The 12,386-nt window shown below is 26.1% G+C and overlaps 1 protein-coding gene across 2 annotated transcripts; it reads left to right on the top strand.

The window, feature by feature from the left end:
* Positions 1-4,499: 4,499 nt before the first annotated feature.
* LOC113552984 lies at positions 4,500-11,139 on the top strand. Of its 2 annotated transcripts, none has more exons than XM_026956067.1 (3): positions 4,500-4,809; positions 8,315-8,790; positions 10,912-11,139. In XM_026956067.1, exons 1-3 carry the CDS (start codon positions 4,795-4,797, stop codon positions 11,063-11,065), a joined length of 645 nt encoding a protein of 214 aa, XP_026811868.1. In that variant the 5' UTR covers positions 4,500-4,794; the 3' UTR covers positions 11,066-11,139. The 2 variants fall into 2 exon arrangements, with proteins under 2 accessions (XP_026811868.1, XP_026811867.1); XM_026956066.1 differs by having other exon boundaries at positions 4,501-4,809; positions 8,315-8,832.
* The last annotated feature ends 1,247 nt before the right edge of the window (positions 11,140-12,386 follow it).

The raw sequence follows: 12,386 nt of genomic DNA, 5'->3' as shown, positions 1-12,386 counted from the left end.
ATACTTTCTTGTATTTTCTTGTGAAGTTAACTTTTTTATCATGATATTCTTTAAAGTCTAATACACATTAAGAGAAAACATTGCAAAGTTCCAAAAAAATAACCTTCAAAATATAGAAATATTATTTTATTACTTATGTTATTTATTGTTTATAATTTATAAATTTTAGTACCTTGGTTACATGAATCAGAATCTTCGCGGTGACCACAAAATTATATATATATATTTTATTTTAATAAAATAATAATTGTTCGTTTTCATCAGCCAAACTATTACTTTTATTAGTTAACTCTTCTATATACTTAGATTTTTAAAGTTAGAAAAAAGGATCGGCAATGAAAAATCTTTTTTAATTACTGTAGAAGTGTATTATTAAGTGTATTTTTATCAGTGTACATCAGCTAGGTGTTTGCAATCAATAAATATACAGTACCCCAAAGTATGGTTATGAAAGTAATCACATCAATATAAACCTGAAAACAAGGAAGTGCCTTTTGAAAATATTCATAAAACTATGGAATTTAATCATAATGGACAGTTGCAAGAATTTGTACTTAAAAGTTTTGTGGCATCTTTTGGTCACCAGGGGACTTGCAGTGGAGCTAGCTGTCTTAATTTCAAACGAAATATAGATAAAGCAGTTGAGTCTCCACAACCTTTAAATCCACTACCGAAACATCCTGATAAAATTTCACACTCAACTAATATCAAATATGAAAAAGAAAAGGAAAGAATAATTAATTAAATAAACGATCAATCCTTCTGAAGTCGAATTAAGTTTCTTGGATTATCTCCAAAATTGGTTATCGTCACCAACTATATGATTTCAATTGATTTTATTTGAAAAACTGTTAGTGATAATACTAGTGAATACAATGGTTAGTAATAAATAATAGTTATTTATAATTATTTTAACTTTAAACTCAAAAATTCAAGTTAAGTACTGTTGTTTTAGTTTAACTTTTTTATTTTGATGATCTTTCAATATTTAAGATAATATTTATTTACATTTAATCTAATGTTAGATATCATTATTAAAAAAATACGATAATTGTTATAAAACACCATACCTACATATCTATATTAAACATATATTTACTTGCAATTAACACAAGATTATCCTATAAAGATTTATTGAAAATATTGTTATAATAACTTTATTAACAGCAAGATTCAATTTCAAAGCATATTTTTTTAATGCAAGAAATATAAGTAGGATATTTAAGAATTTTTAAATTGTCAAATATTCTCTATCCCAATAGTAGTGTGGTCCTCTAAACATTAATTTTTCTAAGGCGATCAGAAATCCCTATTTGTCACTATAACCATATATTTATAAAAAGTCAATTAAGCAGTATCAAACACTTTATATATTTATAGACAATTTGTTTTTTATTTATAATATTATAATTTTGAGTTCTTTCGCGTAATCATGTAAAAATTATCATGGACTTTACTCTTTAGTAATAACTCAAGTACTAATTATAGACTATAGTAAGTTCATTATGTATATATCATATGCAGTAAAAATAGCCCACGTTTTGTTGAGTTTAAATATCGCTATAAAACAACAGATTTATGATTTGTTTAATAAAACTAATTTGGTATGCAATAATATTAATAATAATGATAATATTAATATATGCGGGCGTTACCTATACTTTCATAATTAAATCGCCGTTTCATAAGCAAACATAAATTTGAAATGATGATTAGTGATAGAGGTACCAGGTACCTAATCAAATTTAAATCTATGTTTATTAATATTATTCAACCTACAGAAATATTTCATAATATAATAATTCAATTTCCGGAAAAATTTAGAAAATAAAATTCACACAACACTTAACAATATTTCTTTCACATTGTGCAGAATTTCAAATATCTATAAATTATTATTTTGGATTAATTGATTATTTTTAATTGTATTGAAATATCCATAACAAATCATAGTCATAAACTATGAGTTTTATTTATTTTGAAACTAAAAAATATATAAAATAAAATGTTTTACTTTATGTCTTAATTAAATTTTATGAAGTAAGATTTTGTATTTTTATCCTAGTCGGGATTTCGAGGACAAAATAGATATTGGAAAAAAAGTTGGTTTTAAAAGGATTGGTATTGACTATCACAGCAAAGTGCATATATGCCTTCATATTATATAAATAAGTAAGTATATTATAAATTTATATTTATTAATTAAATTCAGTAGGTATATTATAAGATGTCTTTTAATAAATATAAACGTATAAGTAATTTAAATACTTAATAACACTACAAGGCTGTAATTCATCATTAAAATTTGCTTTTGTAAAGGCGTTTTAATCATAATATAAATAAAATAGACCGCGTGAATCGCGAACAGTATCATATTCATATATGTATAAAATTGATTCCGCTGAATGCAAATTTGCTATGTTTTACGGCCGTATAAGACCGAGACAATACGTGCGGGTATGACGTCCTCTTAATTATTATTTACGTACCTAATACATTACTAGGTACCTAATATTTTATTGATAATAAATATTTGGTATTTATTGTTTGGTAATTTATTTGTTTACTTACTTACTGTTACACTATCACACTGGGAGGTAAATTTAAACGTGTACAGAATTCGAAAATCATAAAACTATTGTCTGTCGTGATTCATGACTCACGTCAAGAACTCACGTACATCATCAGTTAATTTATTGGTTTATATGTAAAAATCTAAATACCTAAACACTTCAAATATGGTGTTGCAGGTTTAAAAATAGATGTTTCGACGCAGTTAAAAAAACAACTTTTTTATTGTATAAAAATATTATGAAGTAGGTATTATAATATGTATACTATACCTTTCTGTAATATTGATAAAATAATATAGTATAATTATAATATTATGTATCTACTAATAATTACTATATAACATAACATTAATATCGTATAAGTTTTATTTTTGCTTTCATAATTTATTATACTCATTAATTATTATAATTTAGATTGGATTGTAAATAAATTTAAATTAAGAATAAAATTTAATGTGATTTGTTGCAATATAATTTTTATAAACGCAAATGTGATACTGAGTAGATTAAACATTTAAAATCAGGTAGACAATTGAACAGGTATCGCTCTGTTTTTTTAGGAAAAAAAGTTGAAATTTGTCGAAATATCAATTTATGATTAGATACTGAAATCAATTAGAAATTTAGAAATAGATATCTACTATCTAGTCCTTCCTGTATATTAATCACAATAAATGTTATCTACTCCTAATTACTTCAGACTGTAATATAATATATATATATATACTTTTAGTTTTTATTTATTCATTTTTTTTTTAAGTTTTCATTTTATTTTCTACATTACTTATAGTTGTATATGCCTAAAAATAAAACTTAAATGATTTGTATTTAACATACGTATAAACAAGTTTTTCAAAACTTACATAATTAGTAATTATTTATGAGTTTATGACTAATGTATACATATCTAGTATCTATAATAACATATAACTAATATAACTGCAGTTAATTATAAGAGCAAAAATGTAGTTGCTTACTTGTGTCTTATACTATATAGTTTGTGTTTAAATATGTTTGCCTCTAAATGCTGTTCCTGTTCATCAATAGCCTTGATATTGAAATCGTTTCATGATAAACAAGAACAAAATTAATATTGGGTGAACAACAGATGATCAATATTATAACAAGACTAAACTACCTATTACATAATAAATGAATAATCGGTATAATGCATGAGGTCATTGTTTAATAAGCATGACTATTATTGACTGGAATACTATTTTTGTCGGGAAGACATTTTTTTTAAAATGTTTTTTAATTTTAAATATTTTAATAATCATAACTAAAGTAACATTTTCATAAAAAAGGTAGACAAGAATTTTAATTTCGGAACTAATCTTCCATACCAATAAAATATAATTCTAGTCAATTATCGAAATATTATTTAAACCTTCTCATAATTATTTTAGTTTTTATGTTAGACTGAACGTTCAATAAATATTATAAATAATAATTTATAAAATATATACAAAACACTGGATATTTTTAAGCTTTAAAAATCAAGTGGAATCATATTTATAAATATAATATATAGTGTAATTTGTAATAGATCATTTGATATGTCATTTATATTTATAATCAATCAACGTTTCAGTTTGTCCAATTTTCATTAATTAATTTTACCATACAAATGAAGTACCTATATATGCTTGTATTGCTCAATGTTGTTGATTATTTGTTTCCATTCCACGTCAGAGTTAGAAAAATATAATAATGATAAATAAGTAAGTATAATAATAACGTATTAACTCAATACTCATAAATATTATATAAATAGTTATCGTAAAATATTGAAAAAAACAAGACGACATTGAAACCCAGATCGGATATTAAGGAGTCATACGTAGAGAGAGAAAGATAACCAAGTACACTTATAGTTTGCCTGGAAAATGTTTACCTACATTTCAAGGTTTCATTGTAACGAAAAATGTCTGTAGTCATCATACAACCACCATTCATTGCATTGGACACCGAAAAGCCAAACCGTGTAATGTGCGACAAATCGATGTTATATAATTTTTTTCTTTCAGAAGATTTGTTGTGATTTAATCGAGAGCATCCGTTTTTATTAGTGTGCAAAAACATTACGCCAATATAGATAACCGTTCAAGGTCCTCCTTTTATAAGATTTAGTACCTATACCAAAGTGAGACGTTCATCTTGCAGTTCAGTTCGTTCAAGAATTCAGACATCAGAACACATATAATATTGATACAGAAAAATGAAAATTTCTATGGTAAGTCTATAGTTACAATAATAAGATAGTCAGATATGTAACTCGTAATGAATAATAAAAGTGTACATTTTCTGTGTGTCTACTCGATAATTTTTACATATATTGCGGTGTTATACTGTACATTATAAGGGAATATGAACTTGTAAGTTGTATATAATGTTCAATGATGTTCAATGTTTATATAATTTCTCAATGGTGAGTAACATTTTCTTTTTTAATTTTGTTTTATTCTTGGTTTTATTATTTTTAAGTATTATATAGAATTATCTAATTATAATATTTAAAAAGAAAAAACTATATATGCGGATAAATAAAGATCTAAAATTTTTTAACTCAACTAAGAATAATAATATACTTGTTAGGTATCTCGTTAATAGACATTCAATTCAGATAATTTAGTTTGAAACTTATAAGAAATAATTAAGTAATAGGTATACCAACTTATAATATGTACCTAATATATTATAGTTTTCTAAATTATTTTACTATTTTGGATATTCATATAAACATCAAGTATATAATAAACGTGTATATTGTTATTTATTATATAGGTTAGGATAGGTTTCTTTTATATGAATATGAAAATTATCCGTTGACTTGATTTTTCTAAAACCGTTAAAATAAGAATGTTGAACTGTTGCATATTTATATTTTATTATATTATTTTAAATATAGGTACATTCTTTTCAATTTTAACTGAATAAAAAACAACAGTTCGTCTTTTTAAATGGCATATTATTATTTTAGTAAATTTAAAAATTTAAAAACAAACATTTTAATTGTTATAAAACATTGTTACATTTTAAAACTTAATGAAAGTTTGTACATCCATTTTATACCATTATTAATGTAATTTAATTATATTAAATTATTTAATAATTCATTATAATATTTTCTGGTTTAATAACTCATATTATCATATATCTTTTGTATTTTTTATTCATTGGAATCTATTATATTCTGTACTGTATGTTCTAAATACAAAGATACATTTATTAATATAAAATGTATACATTTTTGATTTTTGTCGAAGGGAATCTACTTACTGAGACCAGGGCATTGCCGGGTATAGTCACACGCACTTTGAATTTGATATAGTTTAGTTTGATTTAAAATGCTAAGCTAGTTCAAAATCGGTATGGAAAAATAATTTGTGATAAAAATATATAATATTTATAAATCCGACAAAACGCTGAAACTAAGTAAAACAAATTATATTAAATGATCATTAGTTGTTTTAAAAAGACTGTATAGTACAATAATAACATTAATTGGTTTATGAGTTTGTTGAATTATTTTTGATTTTATTATTGAATTCATATATAATATACTTGCTGTCCCACGCTCCAACCAAGATGGTTACTGATTGATTCTGAGTTAATGATATGTTATAATATTTAAGAATATGTTTGTGAAATTATAAATTAAAAAACGTATCATTACGTATTTATGTTTTTTAATAAATAAGTATAATAATTTTACGATTTACATTAATAGAATTAAGAATTAATAATACGTGTTTATAAATAAATTATATCATATTATTTCAATTTAAGTAGATAAGTACTACTATATAGTCACTTATATCTATAGTCGAAGTTGACGTCCTTCACCAAAAAAAGCACGTACAGCGATATGTCGGACTTTGTAGTTAAAAAAAAAATATATAAAAATAATAATAAAACTGGTCATTTTCCATATTCACAAACATTTCGAGGTTTGACAGTTTATTTTACATTTGTATATGTTTAAGACCAGCTACTTGTGGTTGCAGAGGTCATACACTCATACCTGTACAGATTAAGTTAAAATTAAATCCATCGAACCATTTTATTAGTTGTATATATGTTGCCTAATTTCTAAAAGCTTTATAGGTGTCGATGTATCGTACAAAGTTAAATTGTAACAAGTACCTACCCACCTTCCAATATAATATGTATATATATATTATATATATTATTATTTTTAGAAATAATAAAAAAAAATAAAACAATTACAATTTCTAGACGTGACGTATTATGAATCGATAAGTATCAAATATTTAATGTCCGTGTTATTAAATGCATATTAATGTATTAATGTTTATTGTTGTTTGTACATAATATAAACAAATCACAGATAATATCCTACGAAGTGCGGGTAATAGGTATATAGTCATGATGTACTTATAGGTGTACAAAAATAAGAATAATATATAATTTATACTTTTGTTTAACTTTCAAGGGCGTATAAAACTTTAAAAATATACAACCGTAAATATTCCACCAGTTAATTTTGTGGTAGTGAATAAAGATTTATTTTAAAATGTTTAAATGTTAAATCAGCTTACTACTGATATATTCTTAGCCTATTACTTTTAAATTATAATTATTATTTAATGTTTTTATTTTTAGTGGATAGATAGGTAATTATAGTATATATTACTGTAGGCTATAGATACATCGAATCGAATTAGGTAACGAAAATCATATTTTATCGCTTACCTACCCGCTACCGTGTAAATATTTCGCTTCCTGAATACCAAATAGCCATATTTTCTTGTCGCGCCACCTCTCACACCTCCACCTATATTGAAAGTAAGTACTGCAGTCTCCCAATCGTCAAATAGGTTAATTAACTAATATTGGTGTGCTTGCATTAGATTATTTAGAGTATAAAGAATATGTTTTTAAACAATTATTATTTTTGGTAAAAATATTTTTACAATGCATCATAATATTATAATATAGTTCTTCGCGTGTAATATTTATTGTAAACAAATAAATTTGTATTTGTTAACGTTCTAATAATTAATATATGAAATTTACTTTAATTGTATACAACAATTATTTAACAAATTCCAAAATATCCGATTGTGGTTTTGAGTTCATTAAATCTCACGACGTCATACTTGAAAATAAGTTGTATCTTTCAGCAGTTAATCGTGCAGACAATTTCTCAAATAACTCAATTATGAACAGTTTCGGAAGGAGGCTTAAGTGACCTTATTATTTATTTATGTCCTATAACATATTGACATTCATAAAATCATAATCGTTCGATATATTTTATTAATTATTAGATATTCGATGCATATAATATTATAAATATACATTTATTTTTTTTTAAATAAACATTGGAATATGTCAAATTATAAATTAAATTTAAAAAAAAATTGTTTTTTATCGTCAATGGTAAAATATAAATTATTATTATTTACTAGTTATACATATGCTTGTATATTAAATTAATGTAATAGTGTATACATTTATATAATTCTGTGAAAAAATAATGAAACATTTTTCTAAATTTTCAGTATAAAAATAATCTTTGTAATAAGTTACATTTTGGGGAGGGGCGCCTAACTTTATTCCTCTTTCTAAAAAACCCTCTCACTATTTGTACCATTACGTGCACGTACAGTGTACAATGTTGGATTGTTGGGTATTTATTGATGAGGCTTACAATAATGTATTATTCTATTATACACTCGCTCGTAACAATAATTATACTATGGTGTTTGCAGTGTTTGACGATCTTCGCAGCGTCGGCCGTATTAGTGGCCCACGACTGTCGGGCCGCGCCTGCTGTGCCTTCGTTCACCGACGAAAAGGCAGACCACGAGAGTTTAGACGTCAACGAAGTGGGGCCGGCCGAGGAGGACTGGAAGCTGTACAGCCTGTTGACGAAGACCAAGTCGTACGATCCGTCGGACACCGAAAAGACCCGCGAGCTGCTGAAGGAGATCGAAGAGTACACGCGGCTGGTCACGACCACGGACGCGGTGACAACCGACGTTCCAGCGGACGAATCGACGGAACTGCCGGCTGCGGACGCAACTGACGCCATCGAAACGGATCCCGCGTCGTCCGACTGGTTCGCCTCGACGTGGAGGAACATGAACCGGGACGACGACGACGACGACGGGCCGCGAATGGGCAGGCAAGACGACGGTAACGTGGAAGAAATCATCAAAAAGATTTCCAACGACTTGAAGAAACTGTACGTCAAAATCAAGCAAGTGATTACGGTGGTGAAAAACTGGTACGCATTATGGAACGTTGCTAATACGGTGTTCGTCGCGGCGGGATAAATAACATAATAATATGCTAACACGACGTTGAATACAGTAATACGATAATGACAACACCAATGACTGTAGAATAACAGCTATACCTAATATACCTACGTACCCGTGTAATAACATAATATAATCTATTATTATTAAACATTCGTGAATGATAGACATCGATATTTAAGATAATAATTATAAAAACGGTTAACACATAAACGTCACCCTCTATTATACGGCTCCGTTGCTCGTTTGTGTAGTTACTGCAGCAGCAGCATCATCGACCCGTCTGTTTTTCCACTCGCGTATATTCACACGGACAATGATGGTACACCAAATCAGCATAGCGCATCCAGATATTTCCCGAGGGGGGCCCGTATAACAATGTTGGATAATATACGCATGACATCACATATTAAGTTTTTCTATCTCTGTATTATTATTGTTACGATTTGCATTATAGTATAGATATAAGTGTCCGAATGCAATGCAATATTATGTATAGTATGCCTCTGCACGTGCACTCTGCACATACAGCTCAAAGCGGGTTACGCGGAACTGCTCGCCGATCTTGTCGTTTCGTGCGTCTGTATACTACGTTTATTCGCCTATGGGTGTTATGCATTTTTTTACACCTATACGCTAAGATATATCGAGAAATGCATTCCAATGTATCTTGTTGAATTGTTGCTTGTGCCCTGTTGACAGAGATGAACATCATGGTAAAAGCTCGTAATTATCTACAGCATCCCACGTGTTCTTACATTGTATAACCCATATTAACGATCGAACTGTGCACCGCATAATATGATAACTAATTACTAATAAGTAACATTCGTGTTTAGAATTTAGATATTTTCATTCTACATAGCAATATATGATGCATTGAAATAGGTGTTAACTTAGAAAACTCATAGAAATTATAATCGTTCTGGTAAAGTTATTTAATATAATACATCTTTTTGAATTATTTCAATACTATTTGATATGCAGTACCTATAACAACACACTAAATATAAAAAAAAAGAATGCTTAGTATTAAGCCGTTGACTTAGTAATAGGTAAATGAGAATATTTAATTATGAAATCAATGATTAAAATATTATAAAAAGTATACTTAATTAAGTATTAAGTACTAAAGAATTTAAAACAAGTTGAAATATTAATAATTTTACTATTTATTAATTTACTATTGTATTAACTAATTAAGTACATAATTATTAATTTTTTATTGTACTCTAATAACATTTTTACTTATTTTCACTAAAAGTATTATGAAAAAAATGTGTACAATTGTTTATTTTTCTTATTAAAAAATGGAAGTAATAATAATAAATTTTATACAAAACAATATTGATAACTTTTAAACATTAGTTATTACCAATAATTAATTATACTTTATTTTAAATATAAATTGATATTTTATTGGAAATCCAGTCCTAAATACGCTATAATTGTTTACATTAGTTATATATGTAGTACCTAGGTATACTAAATATGCACCTAGAATAGATTGTGGTTATAACTCAATGACATAATTTTAACCTTCACTAGTTTACATGTTGTTTTTAATTTTTATAGATACTTTTTAATATTTTACTTTTCATATTTCTTTAGAGCTTTCATTATCTTAGTTATATATTGCATATTTATTATCTACTATCAATATTCAATTGTCTCTGTTTCATTTTCACACATTTTTAATAATTAAATTGTATTATTTTGTACTTCATATTATTCTATTTTATGTCATTTTAATTCTACTCTCATTATATATAATATAGGCAATTTGTACTTATTGTTTATAATTGGCTTTTTCCTGTCAGATGATGACAAAATAAATTTATTTTTATTTTTTTTTGTGTTTTTAGAAATAAAAAATTCTTGGTAATTTAAATTACTCGCCCAAATATGAAATTTATTTTTTATCATTTTAATTTATCATATTCATAAGTTATAACTCATAATTAATGTCATATTGTAATACTAGTATACTACACTTCATTGAACTTTGTATTTTAAAATTATTATGATACGAATTTTTTTTGCAGGGTCAATCACGCTAGGGGTTCAACAGTTGAATTTGATGGATATCCAATGTCTGCAAGTGCTTCTGAATCGGATGGAGTGTTTGTAATTGCCGATCCTCTAATTGGGGATATAGATAAATCTAATAAATATATTTTACCCATAAATGAAGATTAAATCATAAATATTAATTTCCGATTAAACTTATATGATTTATTTAAATCGCATATCAACCACAAATTGGTTATTTAAATTATATTATTTAAGTTTAGTTTTATTTAGTAAAATATTGTTCCTTTATTTATCTTTGTATCATTTATTTATTCTGTACTTACTTGATCATATTTTCTCAAAATATAAAATAATAAATTATTACACAAATATACTTTTAATATAGCATGGACATTGATTATGACAATTTTTGAGTTTTATAGCTAACAACACCTCAAGACACAATAACTGAAACATTTGCATATAATTATTAACCTTTTACCAATTTTACCATTACTATCTATAAACTATGTTAATGATGCATATTGCACATATATAACTATATAAGTCACAAATTACATTATTAAAATATATATTAAATTCTGTATACGGTATACCCACCTACTTACTTAATTAGAACTTTTACTTAACCTTACAGTTTTATTATTTGTAATTATACCTTAGATACCTAAATCACAGATACCTATGTATGTGAATATTCAATTATGGTATTTCATGTAGTTTTATACTGTTAAATGTGAATTTTATATTTTTGTTACATAATTTCAGCAGACAAATAACCAACGTTTTTTCACTATAGTTCTTAGTGTATATATAAAATATAGAATAAGAACAGACTTGAGAAACGTTTTTAGGTATTAAATTTAAAATTTCTGGACAGTCAGGAATTTTACTATTAAGTAATTATAAATTAATTTTAAATCAATACTTTTTTTATATATAAGAAGAGGGAGGTAATACATCCCTTCCCGATCACCACTGAAATAAAGACTGTTTATTGTTTTGTTATATGCTGTATACAGTGGTGTTGTAGTGGTAGTGGTATGCTTTCGTAGAAAATATTCGTTTCTTTATATAATTGTATCTAAATAGTAAATAGTGAATAGTATATTTTTACTCACTATATTTTTGTGAGTCAGAAGAGCAAAGAAAAGCTATCATTTGAAGAGCACGTGTTTTTTGTACACATTTCATACGAGGAAAATGCTGCGGAAAAAAATAGTTATAATTGTCCATGTATTTAAAAAACTTCTTCGGACAAACAATAAGAAATTCAAATTGATTATCATCATTTCCCGTGTCAAAATGAAATTCGTATCACAAAAATTAAAAATTAAATTAAAACAAGCTAAATTATGAAAATCTACGGCTGCCCAGTTATTTTCAGAAACTCTATAACGGGTCTTTCAAGAAATATTCTAATAGAACTTCGCAAAGAGAAATCAATAAAAAAAAAGATTCAAAATCAAAGTTTTCCAAAAGTAAC

This window comes from Rhopalosiphum maidis, chromosome 2 (genome assembly GCF_003676215.2).
Source record: "Rhopalosiphum maidis isolate BTI-1 chromosome 2, ASM367621v3, whole genome shotgun sequence".
Classification (NCBI taxonomy): domain Eukaryota; kingdom Metazoa; phylum Arthropoda; class Insecta; order Hemiptera; family Aphididae; genus Rhopalosiphum; species Rhopalosiphum maidis.
Note: the sequence above shows the minus strand (reverse complement) of the source record. Positions and strands in the feature narration are given on the sequence as shown.